A 22058-nucleotide genomic window follows, 5' to 3' on the forward strand; every position below is an offset into this window, starting at 1 on the left:
TTGATGACACCACCCAACATAGTGATAATGATTTAGGCGTTGATTGCTCACTATCATGAATGAAGGTTTTCCTTACATATCTGACTTCCAACCACTTTACTAATTAACAATTGTTGAGTATTAAGACTTCCTTTAGGTAGTTGCTAATATTCTTTGTCCACTCAGGATTATTAGATGAACCTTTTAGAAAGACTTTAATAATTGAAGTGAGAGGACTAGATTGACAACAATACTTGTATATAAGATTACTTAATCTTTGTAAAGACATAAAATGTCATTTTTCAAGAATGAAATTTTACAAAATTTGATAAATTGTTGAAATATGATACAATGATTATTTGTACAAATCAAAACAATTTATGTACTTAAAACATACATAGATTATATTCTTATATTCATAAATTATATAATATTAAACTAAACTTTTATGTTTAATTTTCTATGAATCGGTTCCAAAATACATCTTCTTTTGTATTAATTAATATATTTCTTTAATAATTTGAGTAAGTATTCTTTGGATCGTTTTAAACTACAATAGATAAAAGGAGTTAATTTTTTTTGAAAATCCTTTTAAAAACGATTTAGTATTCTCACGGATGCGTAAACATTAGCTCTACTAATAACCTACTTTATAATAAATTAATAGAAACTACCATGCTATTGATAAAAAAAAGATTTCCTAAAAATAAGTATAATATTTAATATAAAATAATCCTAGAATTTAAAGAAAAATTCTAAACCCAATTGCTTCATTCTCCCAAACTGCTTGGTCTGGGAAACGTTATCAAATCCTCCATCGCTGACAGGCAGTTGACGTGGGAATGGAATGAAGCTTTTGACCCAAATGCGATAAGTTTTAGGCAGAGACATATAAATCGGTAAAAAGGCAGCCAGTCGACCAAGACCAAAGACCAGGCGACAAGGCAGTGAAAGAAACAGTCCCCAACGGCGTAGACCCCACGCAGCATACGAACAACCAGACCAGATCATCCACTTGAGGCCGGCGTTGGCTCTGGGCTCCACTTCTCCCCACATCACGGATTATGACCAAAAAAAATCTTACTTATTGTGAGTGGTAAATTGTTTAGTGAATTCGAAGGATCTCTGATTTGCGCATTTCGATGAATTTTTTAATTTATGCTAGTTAGCTTTTCTTAGATTGCATTTGTTCCGCTTTTGGGGGTTTGTTTTTGGCACTTAAAAAGATTTTGCCATTGCTTTTGTTTTGATTTTAAAAGTGCAGGTACTATCTAATGCCAGCAATCATCATCTGCCCTACTTTTCATTCGAGGTTGAATGAACTGTGGAAAATTAAAATTCGGTCAAGTGCTCTTGTCTTGAAGTCTTGGGTTGGGCTGCAACAATCTCCCTGCGCTTTGTAAGGATGGATCGGTGAAATGTTTTTCAGTTGTGGAGGAGGAACACTGTGGGTTATTGTTGCCCGTTGGTTAATTACTCGTTGTCATAGGTTCATCAGTTGTTGATTATGGTTTTGCTGGTTGCCTTCGCGCTCACATCAAAAGCCCATGGCCCAACGAGTGTATCAAGCTTGGAAAGGCAATAACGTATGACCCCAACCCTTTGCCCTTCTCTGGTGGTTTTATGTTTTTCTCGTACATTATTTTTCCTGGGACGTTTTATTATGCATGGTTTCAGTAAGATTTCTCAGTTTTATAGTGGCCTGTATGAATACAAACGTCTTTAAAGTCGATGTGCAATCAGCAGGAGAGATTCGATCGAAGGAGGAATTGTCTGATGGTTTTACACAAATTTTTATTTTATTTTATGTGCATTCAGTAGGACAGCTGGGACAAAGGAGTTGCTGTCTGACGTTTTTAAATCATCTTTTTTTTATGTATTTGCAATCGGTACGAGAGACTGTATTGAAGGAGCTGTTTTATGATCATGGGGCAGTCATAAAAGTTGGAAATTCTCCCTACCCAGGCTTTAATTCCACTTTGTATGTGGCTGAGTTTGTTGTGTAGCAATTGTTGGGAATGTTTCCGTGTGATATTTGCTTACAGATATTTAGAACGTGGTTCAAGTTTACTGCACCTTATGTTGGCCGAAAGTAAACAATCAACAGGGTATCGTTGCTTTCAGGCTCCAAATATAGAACAACATGCCGGCTTTTTAAGCTCTTCTTTCTGTGTTGTGTTATTTGTACCACACATATGATGAAGTTGCTGTTTAAAAAAGGTAGAGAAGGGTCTTAGAGCATTTGCAATTCGTAAGACTGTAGCCCAAGCATTACTCCACACTTTGGTAAAGGCCACAACTAAGATTTACCAAGATAACAAATTCAATAAAGGGTAGAGAGAAATTTAAAGAGAAAATGTTTTATGGGTCGTTTTAGAATAGAACAGTGACAATCAATAAATTTGGTCAGCTGATGAATAACGATGCACATACCTTACAATTCTAATCTTTTTGTGTGCATTTTCTGATTAACTTTGTCGTTGCTTTTGAGGGATTTTTGAAATAGATTTTGCATCGATTACCAGTGGCCTTTATATGGTAACAATTTAAATTCAATCTTCCTGTCACTTTTCACATCAACACTCTGAAAATTACCAAAGTAATGATAGAGAACAGGGGATTGTAAGTAGATGCCACAAGATAGTATTTGAGAAATAACATAGCTGTCAGCAAATTGTTATTTCTACATGCATGGACCCTGAACAATAACAGGCATGACGTTATTCAGTAGAATATAATAATTTCGGGTGGTTATAGAGCATATATTTACAAGAATCATTTTAGTATATATGGGAAGATGGTACGGGTAATCACATAATTATGATGCATATTTAAATCCTTTAAATTTGACTGAGGATAACTTACAGGCCAATTTTAAGAGCTAAATTTGATATCTTAATGACTAAATATTTAGTGGAGTTGGTAGAGGGTGTAGAGGGTGTACGGGAAACGGAAAATCCTGTAAATGATTTTGACATGATCAGAAACTCTTGTATAGAAGTTGTGTGGATGATGAGAGAGTAATGAGATTGAGCAATGATATCAACAAGAGGTTGCGACAAAGATTTTTTGGGATTTATATAAGTTTATGAGCTAAGGTTATATATGGATCTAATCATAGTTACACCGCCCTGGGGGATGGGGGGATGGCGGAACAGGGGGACAAGTTTCTGGGATGGGGGGACAGAGGGGCCTTAATTTGGGGACGGTGGGGGACAAGAGGGTTGAATATATCTATGCATATGGTACTTAAAAATGCTAGTTATGAAAATATGTATTGCAATATAGGATATAAAGATGTAAAAGAGTGAATACTTGAATATTGCATTGAATTGGAACATCGAACATTAAACATAAATAGTCGAATCTGCAAATAGTGAATATCAGGATGTCCCCCATTCTTGGTGGAGGTGGCGGAATTTGGTGGCGCCGTTGGGGACGGCGAGATGGAGTCCCCAAGTCTCCGGTGTGTTGAAGTCTTTGAGACGTCGGGCAAAAAGGGGGGGGGGGGGGAGGCATCCCCGTGTTACTGTGGATCTAATAAACTACCAAGTGACATGCTTATGTGTTATAATTGTAAAATAGAGGGATCGATAGGGATCAACTGGCCTTAAATTGCAGAAATTAGCAACTCATAATACTCTAGTCTAGGATGTTAAAAAGAGTGACATTGTACTTCTGGAAAAAGATAGGGACCATATAGTCTGACATTTGCAGAAACAATCAACTCATCATGCCCTACAACCTAAAATAGGGCTTCTAGTGATGCCATCATAGTTTTAAAATGAAGTAGGGACCAACTAGTCTGAAATTGCAGAAACTAGAAATCTCTAATGCTCCAGGACCTGGATGAGGGATTCTGGTGGTGTCAATGAATTTCCAGTTTCACCAATTTTGGATTAGCTGTTTCCTATTGATCTATATCCTTTTTTAGGACTATAAGCATGTACCCTGTTAACTTACTGGATTTATATACAACCTTAGCCTGAAATCTCATCTTAACAAAATAGTGTTGTCCTTTCTGAAAATCATCAGTAAGTGACATGACACCAGCAGCAGCCTTCCCTTAGGTCGTGAAGCAGGATGAGTTGCTTATCGGTTATCCTTAGTTACTTATAGCAATGGTAGCCTTAGGAGAATTGTAGAATGCACTTGCAAACAGAGCATAATGAATCTTAGGAATCAAATCATCAAACATATATAATTTTATTAATAAAAGGGCTTCCCTATGATTTGTTAAAATCATTTAGGTCAATTGCAGGCTTAGTTTCAGCACCTGAAATAATTCTATCACACATTCGATGCTCCATGACTGTGAGTATCTTGTATTTAAATATTATATTAGATCCAAAGCCTTGTGAAATTTGTTAGGCGTTAAACCAATTTGATTTTTTATTCTTTTGAAAATTTCATCTTCTACTGAATCGACTTTAGAAACATATCCTAGACTTTATAGGCATTTTCTTAGTAGAGAAAATACAAAGAAAATACTTGTTGTCTACTAATTAGGGCTTCCTTTAACCTTTATGCCAATGCAAAGACCTTATATTTGCACTGACTTCCTCTCAAGAAGCTTCTACTTGTGGTCTTTGCAATGGTATTCTTTGACTTGTGCTCTGAAAAGCAAGTACAAGTTGCAATAAAAATTGCTAGTCCAATTGCAAATTGCAACTTTGCTTGTGTTTCCCTCACCACATGACTTTTCTTCACTTTTTTTCAAGAATATAAAGCTTTTAATATTCACCCTTGAATGAATCAACTTTATAGACATAAAGAGCTTATTGGTTAGAAGCTGATTGGATCATATGTACATGTATAGATTGATCAAATTAGTGCAAAAGTAGATTTGAGTTGAAGGGAACAGCATTTTTAAATATATAAAGATTGACCAAGTGTTTTAGGTGTACAACGCTCTTGAACTATGAATGTATGGCATCATAAACAAAAATCATAACATGGAGTTGAGGACTAAGATAAAGAGGAGCCTCTACCATTTGACCTGGCATCATTAGCTCTATGTGGCTTTGTGTGTATCTTAGGAAATTCTGCAAATGCTGCTATAATCATAGGAAAATTACTTGAGATAGGGACTGTTTCAACAAACCAAAAGTATAAAATAATAAATGTGATACAATTACTTGGGAAAAAAAAGTTGTAAGAATTATAAAACATTTCTCAGCATGGTCTTTTTTCTTCATTAAAATTGTAGCAAGGGTATGGGGGTGGTAGCCCTTACTGGTATCAAGGGGTTGGCCCCCCTGTGGGGGTAATGCCCATAAAGGGGATTGAGGGGCACTGCCACCACTCACCAATTTTAGCCCTTGAGGCCACATAGGCCTTCATGGTTTATTCATGCCATTTTTCATGATTTTATTACTCTTATCCAAGTTTGATCCTCTAAGTCTAAACCCTTAAAAGAATGTGAATATGAGCGTCAAAGACATAAAGCAATAATTAGGCCCAAACTATGCCTGCTGTTTTTTGTTTTAATAGATTATTTTTTTAGCTTCATTTCTTTTTTTACTTGTTGCATATGCTTGCAAATGAAAGGAATATCATTTAGAAGCGTTAAAGATTATTTTAGATGTTTTATGTAGTGTTTTGATGTTTTTTATATTTGTAATTTTCCTCTTGTCATGGTTGAGGTTGTTGATGAGAATCGGGGAGTTGTACTAGACTGGCAAGTCACCCAATGCTTGAATCTCTAGGTCTTTCTCAAAATAGTTTGCTTTGAGTCTTTCTAATGATTTCAGGCAATCTTTCTCATTGTTTGCAAAAATAGGAAATGACACCTTTGTTTCTACTTGATGCCGATTGGTCGCACTCCACTGAGTGGATGAAAACGTATGTATTACAATTATATTCAGATGAAGACAACTAACATTCTATTGAAGAAAGTGAACTTTTGTTGCAGTTATTAAATTAAAAAATTGTAAATCAAATATCAAATTTGGAAATAGTAATTTTAAAATTAAATAATTAAATTTAGACAGTAGTAAAAATTAAGAAACTTGCAATATGATTTTGATTGCAAGAATTTGGAGGTGGTAATTTATGGTCATTGAGGTAGTGCCAAGCGTGATCATCCTTCCTATATTTGTTGCAGAGAGTGGAAACATTTGACTAGTGAAGACAACAAAATCAACAAACACAACTACAATTCCTCCCTCCATATCTGGATTGGGAAAGAGTTTGGTAAGTGTTTTACCCTTTGAATTTTACATCAAGGTATGGTGGCAAAAGGATTTCTTCTCTGTAATATTTGGGGGTCAATGCAAGGCAAAAAGATAGGTAGGATGGTTATTTTGGTTCCACTCAACTCAATTTGATTACACCTCTGAAAAAAGTCTATTCTGGATCTTCCTCTTTTTCATATATGATGAACTTCATCTTTATATGTAGGAGATATTTTCCACAGCAAGTCAAATATTGATATTGCTATTAGGATTTGACTATGTAGTTTTTTGAGTCAAATTCATTGACCCATGTTTTATGAGTAGCGGTTCACAAATACCTGCCTCTCATGAGAAAGAACAAAACACTTAGCACTCATTGCATTTAGGTGGTGCTCACAGAGGTGAAGCAACAAGACTTTGTGAGCTCTACTCAATCTTAATCACTAAGTTGACGCCTGTAATGTTCTCCTCTAGGCACTATGTATTTTCAGCAGGGTTAGCCTGTTAACATTGGTTCCTGTAGGCTAATACAGTGGTTGGGAAATCCATTCGGGAATCAGTGGATCTTGCAAGCGGTCATTTGTGGTGTTTTGGGTGCTTAGAACTGACTTCTGTCTTTGTAGGAGTCATTGTTATTTTTAGGCATCACTAGTAGTTCACAGGCTCAACATGTTAGTTTTAGTGTACAGTATGATTATGATTAAATATTTGAATTTTAAAAGTTAGTTTTAATATTTTTTATATAAATTAAAGTTGCTTATTATAAAGAGACTATATAAAATAAATTATAAAGTTAAATTATTAATAGTGACTTTATAAAGTTGCATAAATTGTGAAAAATGGTGCCCACTTTGGACAAATTAATGAAGTCAATAAAATAGTAAATTTAATGATTTGTTTGTGGTTTTTGAGGATGAGAATATAAATGTTTTTGGAGAGTTATTATTGGTTGAATACACAAAATGGGAGTTTTTAGGAGAAACAAGGGTGAACTTACAATCTTTGAGAACGAAATCTCTCATAGATTTATGTCTCTACAGGTGTGAGAGATCACCCAAGGGCACCACTAAGGTAGCCTCTATCAAAGATTGCATTTAAGCCATTAATTGCAGATTTTTATGAAGTATTTTAGAGGTTGCCTTTGAGCTTTCAATTACAAGTTTTGGTTCATATTTTTGAGAGGAAGCAGCTTTGGTTTTGGGTATTGTTTATATCATCTTTCTATAGCCGGGCAGTAGAGATTGATATATATGTGTAGAGCTATAGTGCCGATTGAATTATTAAAGAGTTGTCAGGCAAGGTTGTGAAGTATTTCAAAAGGAAATTTGTCTGCTATCTACAATGGTTTACAGGCGAGGTTGCATAATAAATAAAGGCCGTGTTGGTTTATTGGAGAGAATTTTCAGGCTGTACCAGGCTGCTGCAACCAGACATCCTCTTCCTCTTCATTCCAGCTTTTTCTTGTGGGGGATTTGGGGTTTGCTTGGTAGGCAGATTTGAAGCATAGGGTTTGGTGCATTGGATTTGCATGTTGAGAATTATTATTTCTTTCATGTAGCTGATTTAGTATGCTTGTTAAAAACTTAAATCATTCAAATGCAATCTGGAACTCAGGGATTGGAGAAATTGTGAATTGTATTGTCTGGATTTATTATTTTAATCTATAGCATTTGTTTCCGTGCATTTATAATTCATCATTCTTATATCAAAACAAGAATAATAATCAGAAAATTAGCAAAATTCACAAAATAATCAGAACGCTTGGAAAACACACACCCCAAAAAAATCAGAAGTAAAATATCCAGAACAGGGTGGGATATTTGAATGCCACTGTAAATATTTCCCAAACATGGTTTATCTATGTTAGTAAAGTGGATCTTATTCATTATGGGCTTGGTGAAGCTAAGAAAATATTCCACACAATCCTATGAAATGTTATGGAGGATCATTAACTTTACATTTGCTGCCCTCTTGTTGTTGGATTGCCTCCATAAGGGTTAAAGACTGGCTGATGACCATGCTGGATGGTACCTCTTATACCTTCGCAATTTGTCTCAAGACGATTATGTTGGATGCAAGAATGGTATTGGCAACATATTTGAAAATAAATATTTTGAAAGCAAACGAATCTGTATTTGAATTTTAAAAATAAATTACTAAAGTGAGAAAACATTTAACAATTGCTTTGTTTCAACTACCTTCAGCAGCTCTAATTGTGAGAATGATCTAGAAATGGCTCATGACATGTTGTAGTTTGTGATGAACATTTGGATCTGGTTGGCCCTATTATAGACTTTTTGATCCATTCTATTTTCCTATCCATACTGGATCACGCAAGTGGATAATACAAGTTGTCCAAATAAAATTCAAGAAGCATCACTCAACCAACATTCTAGCTGCTTTAGAATTTTTCTCATTGTCCATTATGACTTGGAAATTCTGAGGCCTACCTCTTGAATCCATCGTATAAGGTTGTTAGCAATAAATTGTGCATCCTTCATCTGCCCTCACAATCCTTGACTTTAAAAACATTATTTCTTCAGGGTACACTGCAATCATGTTGATACAATCTATTTCTTTCATCCTTCCATCCATTGGAAATGATGGACACCGTGTTTTCTCTCCATAAGCTGTAATAGGAGCCTATGAAGTTTCTATATGTTTGACCTCCTTCGATGATAAGGTCTAACTTGTGTACCCTTTTGGAGCTTCATTTACTATTTTATTATATCTTGCCAATATGGTGACCGGACAACATTGAAGGACAGACTGTTTGCTATTGCATAGAGACATGTTGCAATAGTTTGATCAACAATCTCTCTAACATCATTTTTAAATGCCCTCTCTAATGGTTCCTTTGATTTTTTTTCACATTAGTAGGAACTTCTTCATTCCTATCCAAGCACTAAATCTACGACATTAAGGACAGCACTATGTGAGGCAGGAACATATGTTTTTTGTGAGCCGCTGCCTCTCCTAAAAGGATTTCCTATTTATTAACAACTCTCGCATCTGCTTCCTCCTGGTGGTTGATATAATTTTCTTTTTTACAAGCAGGGTACATGCACACCATTCTTTTCTACACAGGCTTTGATTGCCATTCCTAAGAATGGCATGCAAAGGGGCTTTCACCCAATTGTAGAAACTTGTATATTATCAATTTAATTCATATCCAAACATGTGTCCCACAACATGAAATCTGCTGTATCATGTCTACATGCCTTCACAAGTGTGAACTTGGGTCAATTTTGAAGGAGGGTTGGCCTATATAGCTAGAACTTGGTGCCATCACAACAATGTCCTGACGATCTATCCATTTAATGAGCATACAGAAAGAAGTTTGAAAAATAAACCTTGAATGATATGTTTTAAAATCAAATCAAATGAAACTTGAACTATATGTTTCAATACATAAGGATTTAGATTTCCAATTTTCAGATTTTATTTTGTTCTGTAGTTTGATTTTAACTTTTGTTTTGCTCTATACCACATGGTTCTAAAGCGATGTAATAATTTATAGAACATAATTATTTATTAAAAAATGAGCGATCTGATAAATTGCATGATAAGTATAGGTAGTAGATAAACATATAAATTGAACTATCAATCCAATATATACAAATAAATAATCAGGGATATTACTAAGTGCATTACAATAGTCAAATATCAAACAAATTGATTAATGCAAATAAAAATTATAATGTTTATAAATAAGAATAAAATCCAAATTACCAAGTCTAATCAATATAATAATTGATTCATGGAGGAAGGAAATCTGTTTGTGTATGAAAATGTAGAGGAAGCATATTTATTTGAATTTTTAGAGCATTTCTTTTTCAAATGTTAAAAAAAGAAATTAAAAAAGGTTAAAACTTAAGACTTGTAGAAACTTTGAATTACTTAGAAAATCCTTGGCTCTACCTTGTTATGTTGGCCATTTAAAGTAGGGTGTTTGTTGTTTGAGCTGAGATTAGGTATATATTGTGTTTTATATTTGTATCTCTCACTGTGCTGGCATGCCTTTTCTCAAAGCTTAACAGAAGAGAAATTGGCTTATACTGAAAGGAAATGAATGAGATGACATTGTATAGGGTTTTAACTTTTCCATATTCTAATTTTCAGCAAAATAATCTGCCGATGCATAGAATCATGACTGAATCGCTTTGGAAGCACGACATTAGATTTGGAATTGCATGGGTTCAGGAGTTGTTTGGTGAATCATTTCCACTTGGAACACGTAAAGCCTCGGATAAATCCATAGAAGATTTTGTTGTGAACCAGTTTCGAGGACATTTTGTTCCCAGAATCAGTGTCCATTCCTGCCTATTCAGCAACTTAGCTGTTGCTAACATCCAGTTCTAATTTGTGTCCTTGTGTAACCAACAAAAGATGCTTTCCAAAGATTGACAATCAAGAATGTGGGAGATAAGTGTTATACATTCATTTCTTAGAAAATAAATGGCTTATAATCGATTGGAAAATTTAATGCATATGTTTTTATTTTATTTTATGAGTTCAGTGGCATAAACCTAGAAGATGTGTAATTTTTTCAATCGAAAGTACCATTGGAAGTTAAATGCAAATTTATTATGGTTGCATGTGACCACTGATTGTGTGGCGATTTGTATTTTTTTATTAAATCCATGGGTTTAAATTACTTTGAGCATTCCAAAAATGGAAAAAGTTATACTCTTGACAAGCCTAGTGACACATGTTGCACATATATATGTGATTGTCGTTTACAGTGTGCAAGCTCTCTCTTGTTTTCAATTGCTATTTGTGAGGAAGCTAATACATTATGCACTGTTGATTTTTTCATTTGCAGAGGTTTTTCCTGGGTGGAAGATTAGTCTTTGGGCCTGATATAAGGTCATTATTCATCACAGTAGTTCTAATCATGGGTCCTATAGCAATCTTTTGTGTGTTCGTTGTGAGGCATCTTTTACATAAATTTTCACAATACAACAGTGGTTATGCAATTCTGGTGGTGACAATTGTATACACATTCTATGTTAGTTTTCTTCACCTTTTTTGCTTTACAGTTACAGCAAATAGTTGCACATTCTATGTTAGTCTTGATTATTTAATATTTTATTCATGTAAAATAAAATTTGAAGCCCACATTTGCTGATAGGTAATATATGAAAGCCTTTTTAAAATGTCCTATTTTTCTTCCTTATATGTGGATGATGTTTTAACAGTTTTTTCACTTGCAGTTTAATTGAATAGTTTTGCCTTATACGTTGGGTTTGCTTGCCTATTGTGATTCATAAAAAGTGAAATGTGAATAATAAATTTCATCATCAATATTGTGTAGAAGTTTTTTTGAAGAGTCTTAAGGGTGCAGTCCCATGGAACGTGCTTTTATACTTACTTTGAGGACAGTCCTATGGAATTGAAAAAATGCAGCTAGAGTAATTTGAACCTTTAACTGTATAATGGGAGCCTGACATATATGACAGCAAACTGTATGCTGGTAGTGGGAAAGGGGAGGTAACAATTTTTATGTCTATGTGACATTTTAGATGACATTTTCTTATAAACCTGTGTGTGTGTGTGTGTGTCTTAATATTAGTTATTTAGCTCTCATATTAAAATCCTCACTTTCAGTTAACATTTCTTAGCAGAAAAGATATCAAAATTCCATGGGTTCCTTCGTTTGAAAAGGCTTCTAATTTTTCTTAGCAACACTGCAGAGTTGCCAGACCCAGCCCTCTAAGTTTCTTCTTATGCTTTGTTTGTTATGCCGTTTCAGTTTTGTTAAGGAGGGATGGGTGGGTCCCTCCCTTGTAGGGATTTGAGATGTCCGTTTACCCCAAAACATGCATCTATTCAGAAAATGCTACTATCTTAGTTAATGATTTCACTGGACTTTATTAGTCTATTAACGATATCAGATTTGTACAATCCATATCAATGTAGTTTCTTTTTTCTAGGTTGGATTATGTAACAATTTTTTAGCATCAACGTTTTGGATCACACTACATGACCCATCATCAGGATGCAAGGGAGCAAAGGAAAAGAAAATTGATGCATTCCCGGTGATCGAAAAGATTGATGCTAAAAATTTGTTACACTATTGAACCCAGAAAAATGAAAATACTTTGTTAGTCCATGTCATCATTGCCAAGGGGATATGCTGGACATGTCCCAACAATCTTCCCTTTAGCATTACCTGAGGGGATTTGAAACTGCAACCCTGCTTGCACCACTTACAGGGATTGAGCTGGCCATTTTCCCCAGAAGATCTATTCGGGAAACTGTTGTCATCTAAGTCAGGGATCTCCATGATTTCCCCATCCTGAAGTTTGATAATAAATAATTTTATTAAATCACAAAAGAATACTTTATAAATAAAAATATAGTTTAATAAATTATAATGAAATAAACCAATAGATTAAATGACAAACAAAGATTGTCATTATTATAAATAAAATAATCTTAATATGATTATCTGTTATTAAAATATTATTGAAATAATAATGTTAATCTATGAAAAGACAGGTAATAAATAAAATAAATAAATAAAAAAAGTTTGATAATAAATAATTTTATTAAATCACAAAAGAATACTTTATAAATAAATATAGTTTAATAAATTATAATGAAATAAACCAATAGATTAAATGACAAACAAAGATTGTCATTATTATAAATAAAATAATCTTAATATGATTATCTGTTACTAAAATATTATTGAAATAATAATGTTAATCTATGAAAAGACAGGTAATAAAGAAAATAAATAAATAAACAAATAAATAATAATATAAAATAATAATACAATAAACAAGAATATCACATGAGTATAGAAGCAATAACAATAAACAATCGATGATCACGATCAATCATATATACCAATGGTCAAGACTATGCAGATCAATAAAGTGACTAAATCTGACAGCAAATACTCCAACATGGATCTGTCAGATAAAGTCAGCGGTTATATGATTACAAGAAACAAGCACGAGATATTAGTCGTTCATAGTCAAAATATCGAGGATTTCAATGTGTATTATTACCTTATATCTATAATGAGCGATACAAAATATTTTTGATGAACTTAATGTCTTACATGAAAATCGTGCACTATGAACTAAGCAATTCATGATCAACGTGATAGAGTTTTTATGGTAGCATCAAGGAAAATGATAACTACGAAATATAAGCCATGGATACATTAATATATAACCTTCGATATGCTAAAGATAAAATAATCCATTGAATATCACAACTTAGTTAATACTGCCATAGCGATTCCTAAACAGAGAATGTACAAGCTGACATGTATCAGTGACAAAAGTACAAATGGTAGTTGAAGGTACCGATTACTAATTAGCCGATAGGCTATTTTGTAGGAGAATGTTTGCTGGCTTTCAACGTCTTATGCTGCCAGAAAAAATCGGAGGCGTTGTGCACCGGAAACGGGAAATAGAAAAACAAGTTAATAGTTGGCATATTTGATTTCATACTACAGTGCAATCTTGGGCGGAGTGCTAGCCAGGCTGTCAATGTGAAAGGCCAACTGGAAACTACAGTTAATGCTGCAATGAATGCACAACATAGATGTGCCCATCCAGGTTGTTTCCAGTGCAAAATGGATAAGGATCAAACAATCGCTGAAGGATCTGGAACTCTTGCTGACACAGCACAACCGCCCAGAACATTATAAAAGAAGAGGATGGCCCCCAATGTTTTCACAGTACAGTGAGCAAGTCGACTCCTGTGCAAGACTACCTCAGAATATGAGATTGTTACTCTATTGTTGGGTAGTTACATTATTTTAAATCCAAATATCTATAGACATCCTTATAAGACTGAGGAAATTGAAATTAGAATTTGAAAGCTGCTTGCATTGAACTCATGTGCTTTAGGGAAAAAATGCTATTGCACCCTCTGAATTGCGTGTTTGCTTTCTGAATTCAAGATTATGCAGTAAGATATTTAATTCAAAATTCGCCCCTCTAAATTGCGTGTTTGCTCTTTCAATACAATATTATGCTGCAAAATAATTAATTCAAAATTCCTCAAATTTAGAAATGCAAGCAAAATTTATGCTGGAGAAAAAAAATTTGATATTTTGCACTGTTAATTTTAGAATGCAACTGAAATCAATTCTTCGGAACAAACACCATGTCCATCAGGAAAAAAAAAGTAAGATGTATGAATGTTGTGGCTAAAAGCAGTGAGAGTTGGTGGTGGAAGGCAATGCCAGCGCCACTAATTTAGCAGTCAGAAGAGGTGATTTACAGAGTATTCTCGACCTTTCATAAAAATACCGACAACCTGATAAGCCATCAGGAAATGAAAGAGGGCTCAAAATTGAAGAAGAGCTTTTGTCCGTCATTGGAAAATGCTGTGAAAGGCATAACTCAGAAATAGCTACAACATCATCGGCTCCTACTATGATTGTTCTGCTGTACAATAGCGGATTAACATTGCCATAGTTATCGTATTTTTAAACCAATTGCTCAGACTGTAACATAAATTATAAATATAATTAGAAATTCGGAAGAAAACTTGAAACAGGGGAGAACAATACACTAAATGTATAGAACTGATGAAAGAATCTTTGTGAGAAAAATATTAGATGGAGAAAAGATTTAAAAATTGGTTCACCCAGACATCAAAATCTTCGTAGAAATTAAAACCGTCAAATTTACTACTTCCGCCGCTCTTTCTTGGCGCCCTTTGTTTGTCCGCACTTAATTCCTTTGTTTCGTTGTTATAATGCCATCGAATTTCCAAATTCTGTAAACAAAAGACATATTTGAGTGAGAAATGCAAGAAACATAAGCATAAGAAGAAAAAGGAATAGGGCTAGGGTTTTAGTGTTACATGTAGATGAAGGCGGAAGTAAACTCCAATGGCTGCAACTGCAGCTGTTGCAGTCGCTGTTGACCCTATGGCAAGACATATTGTCAATTAGTGACAAAACACTAAGTCATTCAGGAAGATCAGTTAATACTGCAACCTAGTTTTCCTTTAATCAGCATGCTTTAGTGTAGCCCGAGCAGATTGAGAGTATCTAGTGTTAACTGAGCACTACTATATGGAACAAGTTCACAGTGTAAACCAAGTCAGTAGTGTGAACTGAATCATCTGTGTTCGCTGAGTGTTCAATATGAACCGAGCATCTAGCATAAGCAAGGGATCACAGTGTTACCCAAGTGCCCGAGTATTACCCGAGTTCACTGTTTCACCCGAGCATCAGCATAACACCTGAATATGTAGTTTGACCCGAGCATCAACATTCAACTGACATGAAGATGTAATTTGATTATTGTAAAGGCACCTCCTGTTTTGAAGCCGACTTGGAATGAAAATATTGTTTGCTGGCTATATAAGAAAGGTGAATTGTTTTGTCTAACACGATGAGAGAGAGATGTAAGCAAGTGGAGCAAGCGAATATGGATTACAAGAAGAGAGCAGATTAATTAGCACGCTACTAAGCAGTATAAAGGGCAGAGCAGAGACATCTATCACATTCAGGTGGTTACAATCTTCAAAGGATCTATATCAGCAAATCAAGTTGTAAACAAGGATCGTCCTATTGACTGCATCCTAACAGGCGCATCGGGTAAATCCTCTAACAAGGTGGACCTAGCGGTTCTTTGTAAAATCTCTTAACAGAGTACATACATCATTGTATTGTAAAATCCTTTCACAAGGCGGACCTAACAATCCTTCATACTCCTAACAGAGTAGATCACCATAAGTGATCAGTTGTAAGCCCTAATAGGCCAACTTTATTACTGCAGTAGTGAAGCATTGTGGGTGTCATCCCCACCCCAATTTTACCTTCTCCTTGGAGGGTTTCTGGGTACCAAATATTGTGTCAAAGTATTATGGTATTGATTTCTTTATTTCTTTATGTTTCATGCATGATAATAGACTAGATAGTCATGCATGATAATAGACTAGACAATCTAATAAAGAAAGGCTAAAGCAATCTAAGTGAAAAGTTTGAAGTGGTTCCTAATTCACCCCCCCTCTCAGTCACCTATCTATCCTTACATTTCCAACAGCTGCTACAAGAGGCATGCTGAAATTTGCCATTTTGTTTTCCCTCTTTTTCCCTCAATTCTCACAGAATATGAACTCGGGAAAAAATACTGTAACGGTGGGAAGGTAAAAAAAGTGATTGTGAAGAACTTTGAAGGTTTAATTAACAGATTTTCAACCTTTACATAGAATTGGAAGACCTCCATGGAATTTACTATTTTAAATTGGGTTGATTGTTTGAAGCTTTATTTGCTTATTATAAATCGACATGCAATTTTATTTAAATAATACACATGGTTGTTTTCATCGAATCAATCGTTATTTATTTGTTGATTTCTTTTTTGGAAATAGTATATGTATAGACATGCAATTTAAATAGTATAGGTGGTTGTTTTCTATGAAGCAATTATAATAATGTATAGGTTTAATATATTTAAAATAAAATAAACAATCGGTTTACTATATATGTACTATATTATTATTATTTCTGTTTAAAAAATAATTATGCATTTAGATACTTATCCTTTCCAAATAAACTAAAAAAATTTAATTTAAAAAATACATATTAAAAACTTTGTAATTTAAAAAGATAATAATAGTAATACTTTAGTTTCCATTTTAAATTTTTATTTAGCTATATTTTGACAAGTAACTTTTATACTAATATACTTCAGAAAAAGTATTTACTAAAAAAATAACTAATTTGAAATATGTTCAAAAAGGTAAATTTGAATAAGTTAGTCTACGTTCATTTAACTTGAGACTATTATGAAAATGAAATGTAAAGAATAAATCACTTGTACACTTTAAAGCATTGTAATCTAAATATCCCTGTGCTTTGCAAATGAGAATAATTAAGATAACTTTACTATTTTGTAAAAGTTCTCACTCCACTTGAAAATAATTAATTCAACTTACATACAAATATTGTAAACATAATTATAACATTATCTAATAGACTTTATATGTACTTCATCTTAAGTCAAGGATTGATTAGTTGTCTTCTAAATTTCTTATCTTTCTTGATTAATCAATTTTGATGAAATCCTTAACCTAACATTAAATTTGAAATGTAGATAACAGATTCTTGCAATGAGAAAAGTGAGGTTGATTTTGACCGGAAACAAATTCGAAGAGAGCAAGCTCTAAAAAGAAATCGAGAATAGTATGCACGCCATAGAGATGAGATAGTTGTCCGTAGATGTAAAAGAGGCATAGATAGAAAGGGACAACAAGATTACAATCGACAATACTATGCAACATATAGAGAAGCCCAAAATCAACAAGAGCTAGGATTCACAACATGACCAAATACTAATGCTAACTTTATGGCAGCATTAAAAAGTTTTTGACATCAAATAGAGTCTTTGGTAAACTTACAAACATCCACTACATGTAAAGAATGTTATCCAAGCATGCTTTTGCAATCATCAAGCTCTAATCCTACTTGTAGGAGATGCTCCAATGAGAAAGTGATACGTCGATTCTCATCATCGAACAACATGGACTGAGGAGAACAACCTTTGGTGTTGTAAAGACTAACTTAGGTGGAAGAGATGCTTATTGCAAGAATCAACCCAATATTGCAAGTCATTCACAGTTTTGGGGGCCAGTATAAATATAGTGGACACATAATAAGCTTCGTGCAAGACATAAAAATATTGCAAAAGTGCTTCCACGAAGAATACAAGAATTAGATGTGCTCATAATCTGAAGGATGCATACACAAGCACATTATTACGATTGTTACATGAGTAGAAGTCATGTTATAGATGCACTGCAATACAAAGTTAGACACGACCCTTATTACAGTGATGTCAACATAGATGCTGAATGTTTAGTAGAAATCCTTGAAATAAGAACATATGTTTCGAGTATGCTTCATAGCATTGAAACATATGAGATGGTGATTCTAGACGATGAGATGGAAATTGATGGAGATCTAATTGAAAATAGCATTACATGCATGTCATTATTCATGTCTAAATTGCAAAAAAGGTGTCATGAGTTAGAAATTATTAAGAAAACATTAGAACTGGAGGACATGGATGACATCATCAACTGGCCTCAAATTTAGTCTTCTCCAATAAATGAGTACACCATTGAAGGCTTGTTGGATATGGCTTTTCCCACTTGCTTCCCGAAAGGATCTGCACAACACATGCAACCACGACTAGAAGAAGTGCAATTCCATGAGTATGCATTACACTTGATGAGATTTCATGACCACAGATTTGGAGGGCACCCTCAGTTTCAATATTTTATCTACAATCTTATGATGCGACATTACAGCCAAGCCCTCGCAACAACATTCATGAAGAGAAATGCTGAAGAGAAGATACCAATCACCATCGAAAATCTCTGTGTTCATCTAGAAAATCTCCTAGACTTACAGCTTGCTGAGGAACTCATGCACTTTGGATCCTTGATCAAAGGCACAAGACCATATTGGAAAATGTATCAGGCAGAATTAACAAACATGACCAGTCAACTAGAATCACCCACACTATTCTTCACATTAAGTGCAATAGATTCAAAATGGCCAGATCTACAATGTTTGATTGCACACGAAACACTTGTCAAAATGCAGTCAAGCAAACAACGTTTGGAAAACATAATAAATAACCCCCATACCACATCATTGTATTTGCATCAGCGATTCACAATCTTTTGCGAAGAGGTGACTAAAAACTTCTTGGTGCAAAAGACTATTGGTACCGCTACAAATGACAACATAGAAGGACTGCACACATACATGGATTTATTTGGCTCAAAAATGCACCAAACATGGATAAAATTAATTGGAAGAATGATGCAGAGCTTGAAAGAGTGCACAATTCTTTGACATCTACATATGTGCTTGGAACCCTCGAGATGCAATTCATAGAAACAATACAATATTTCGGTGTTTGCTGGATGATTTTATGTTTGTTGAGCACAGCTGAGATATTTGCTACAAATCATATGGATGACTGTGAAGAAATTATTAACATGTCCAAAGACATACAAAATATAATGAAGGAACCTGTTTGCACAAGAAGGGTAAAAATATAGAATGTCAATATAAAGCTCCATGGAAAGAACATAATGTTTCCATATTGTCATGCGTTAGTGACGGGATTAAAAAATATGAACTTGCACGAAATGATGACAGGCTAAAATACACAATAGGAACATGCTAAAGATTTGGAGAGCCAACATAGATTATCAGCCAGTTATCTCATGTGCCCTTGTTCTCAAGTACATCGTCAAATATGCAACAAAAGAAGAGAAAGCATCTGATACGTGCACTAATATGTTACAAAGAATATCGGCAACACAACAAGATGACACGCCAACCCTTGTTGCATATCAAAAATTCATAACAGAGTGTGATAGAGGGGCATAGGAAAAATGCCGCATGCTCCAAAAACTACCACTCGTCGTTTGTAGTCGTCCTTTCACATCCTTGAATGTTGGCCGAAAAGTGTTCCAATGGATAACAAAGAAAAAGGGTGAAATTGAAGTGTAGTCTACCTACCTACCTATAAAGCTACATTGAACGTCCTCTAGAGCTCAAAACAATAACACTTCTTGAATCTGAATTGTGCAAATCGTAAGCAATGCAAGTAGAAAGAGAGACGGGTAAAAGCCATAGTCAGTGTCTTCTCAAAGTTCTACAACATCCCAGATGAGGACTGAGGGCAGTTTGAAATATTCTGTTGGAGTGAGCTACTCCTGTATAAATGTTTTCGTCATATAGAGAATGAAATAGGGCTTAGAAAGGACCAAATTATTGCAAACTGGAAGAAACTGAATTCAGTAAGATATTATGTATGGCATGTTAATCGCATCATCAAAAAGAAAACAACCTCAAAAGAAGATGAGAATGACAATGATACATCATGGAGGAAACAACAGAGCTAAATGAATGGCAATTATTTTTGCGAATGGGGCCCTCAAATAATATTAACCTAAGTGAGCTTGATATGTTGGGTAGATGTGAGTTTGACCACAACAATAGGTGGGATTTGGTTGCAATCCTACGACAACTGCATGAATTTGCAATGCAGTTCATAAATGCAAAAAAAAAAAAAAAGGCAAGAAGAAAACTTCTTGTCTAATCTTGATATCCAAGCTATACATTGTCAAGAAAGAAAAATATTGCACTAACAGTAATTACAAACCACATTAAATGTCCCTCTACCAAGCCACTTCACATGATCATTCAAGGAACGATCAGTATAAGAAAATCCTACTTAATCACTTGCATACGAAATGCACTCAAGAATAAGGCACCGCATCAAGGAAGTGAGCTGCTCACACTAGCTCCTACAAGAGTTGTCGCGTTCAACATAAATGCGTTGACAATACATTCAATGCTCAGGATATCTATTAGAGAAATGCATCCATTGGAAGGCTAGGCTTTGACAAGATTCCAGTAAGAACTAAAGGACATAAGATACATCCTTGTTTATGAAATGAGCTTTATAGGGCCAAAAATACTATTGAAAATAGATAGTCGATTATGACAAGCATTTCTCCAAAATGAACACATATGCTTTGGGTGGAATCTCCATAATCTTGGTTGGTGACTTCGCACAATAGCCACATGTGATGGACAAGCCAATATACACAACACACTCTAGCACCGGAGTGCTATGGGCGCAAATCACAACAGTTGTCACCTTACAAACAATGTTTTGACAACAAGGTGAAAGTACAACCCAGACAATTTCGTTAAATATTATAGAACATACGAAATGCAAAACTAAAGGAAGAAGATTGGCAGTTGTTAATGACACACACAAACAAACAAGTACCATCAAATGAAAGGGAAGAATTCGACTAGTCAATGCACTTATTTGCTACCATGATAAAAGAATGTTGAAACTATTGAACTGTACAATTACGTTAAGTATTCCAACAACAAACCAGGAACAAAATGGACAATGCAGTTGGTGATGAACAACTTGTAAAACAAGTCTTGCTTTTTAAAGGCCATCGTGTCATGCTCACAATGAATATATGGACACAAGCGGGTGTTGTAAATGGATCTCTTGGGGAAGTAGTTGATATTGTGTACAGTCCTAGTTCCAAACTACTTGATATTCTAATGTATGTTACAACAAGGATCGATAACGACCCCATGGAACAAGGACCCCAAGCTTATACCAATAACTCCTATATCACTAGGAAGTCAAAGGTAAATACCACTCACAATGGCATGGGCTATAACCATACACAAATATCAAGGTCTAACATTGCGGAAAGCAACAATCGACATTGGCAAGATGGAAAGGCAGGGGTTGACATTCACAACTATGTCTAGAGTCAAAGCATGAGACGATCTTTGCATTCAGCCAATGTTTTCCTTCGAGAAATACTCTAAAATGCAAGATAACTCAAACACAATCTTAAGGAAAAAAGAGGGAGCTCGGTTACAACAATTCTCTCTCTAACAGTGAGGTACGCAACTCGACAAAACCATTTTCTTAGAACAATAAATGTTAGAAATTTCTCAGACATTCTTGGCATAAAATATACCCTTTGTTTCACTTTAGATAATTGATGTCAAAATGCAACACCTCATCTGTAATTCTAACGTTTTCTATAGTTCAATCTCCAAAGTTCTTGAAGCTAGCTATTCCTAAGCATGTTTGGAGTGTGAGATATCTACATCAATAATCAAATATGCTATGTAATAAAAAAATACTTTGACAACATTGAAAGATTTCAAGAGTAACATGTTAAGACATTTCGTGAAAGAGGAATATTGTGCAGACCAAAATAATATGTGGGCAGGTTTTGACAGCACTAAAATGAATCGAGTTAAAAAAGTTGATATTCTTTTGGAGGTAAAAGAATATTGAAATATGAATAACAAGCATTTCATATTGACAGTGATTTGAAATAACT

The 22058-nt window shown here is 34.5% G+C and overlaps 1 protein-coding gene across 5 annotated transcripts in view; it reads left to right on the top strand.

Moving 5' to 3' along the window:
- The first annotated feature begins 817 nt into the window (after positions 1-817).
- LOC149555672 (protein S-acyltransferase 8-like) overlaps positions 818-22058 on the top strand; it is a 71766-nt gene continuing 50525 nt past the window's right edge. Inside the window, exons 1-3 of one of the 5 annotated variants that reach the window (XM_089829797.1) lie at positions 818-1068; positions 1244-1565; positions 10981-11166. In XM_089829797.1, the coding sequence (XP_089685923.1) occupies positions 1527-1565; positions 10981-11166 (225 nt within the window). In that variant the 5' untranslated portion in view covers positions 818-1068; positions 1244-1526. The other 4 variants (XM_089829800.1, XM_089829799.1, XM_089829798.1 and 1 more) reach the window with 4 other exon arrangements.

This window comes from Cupressus sempervirens, chromosome 5 (genome assembly GCF_028749045.1).
Source record: "Cupressus sempervirens isolate cs-2001-9-10 chromosome 5, ASM2874904v1, whole genome shotgun sequence".
Taxonomy (NCBI): Eukaryota; Viridiplantae; Streptophyta; class Pinopsida; order Cupressales; family Cupressaceae; genus Cupressus; species Cupressus sempervirens.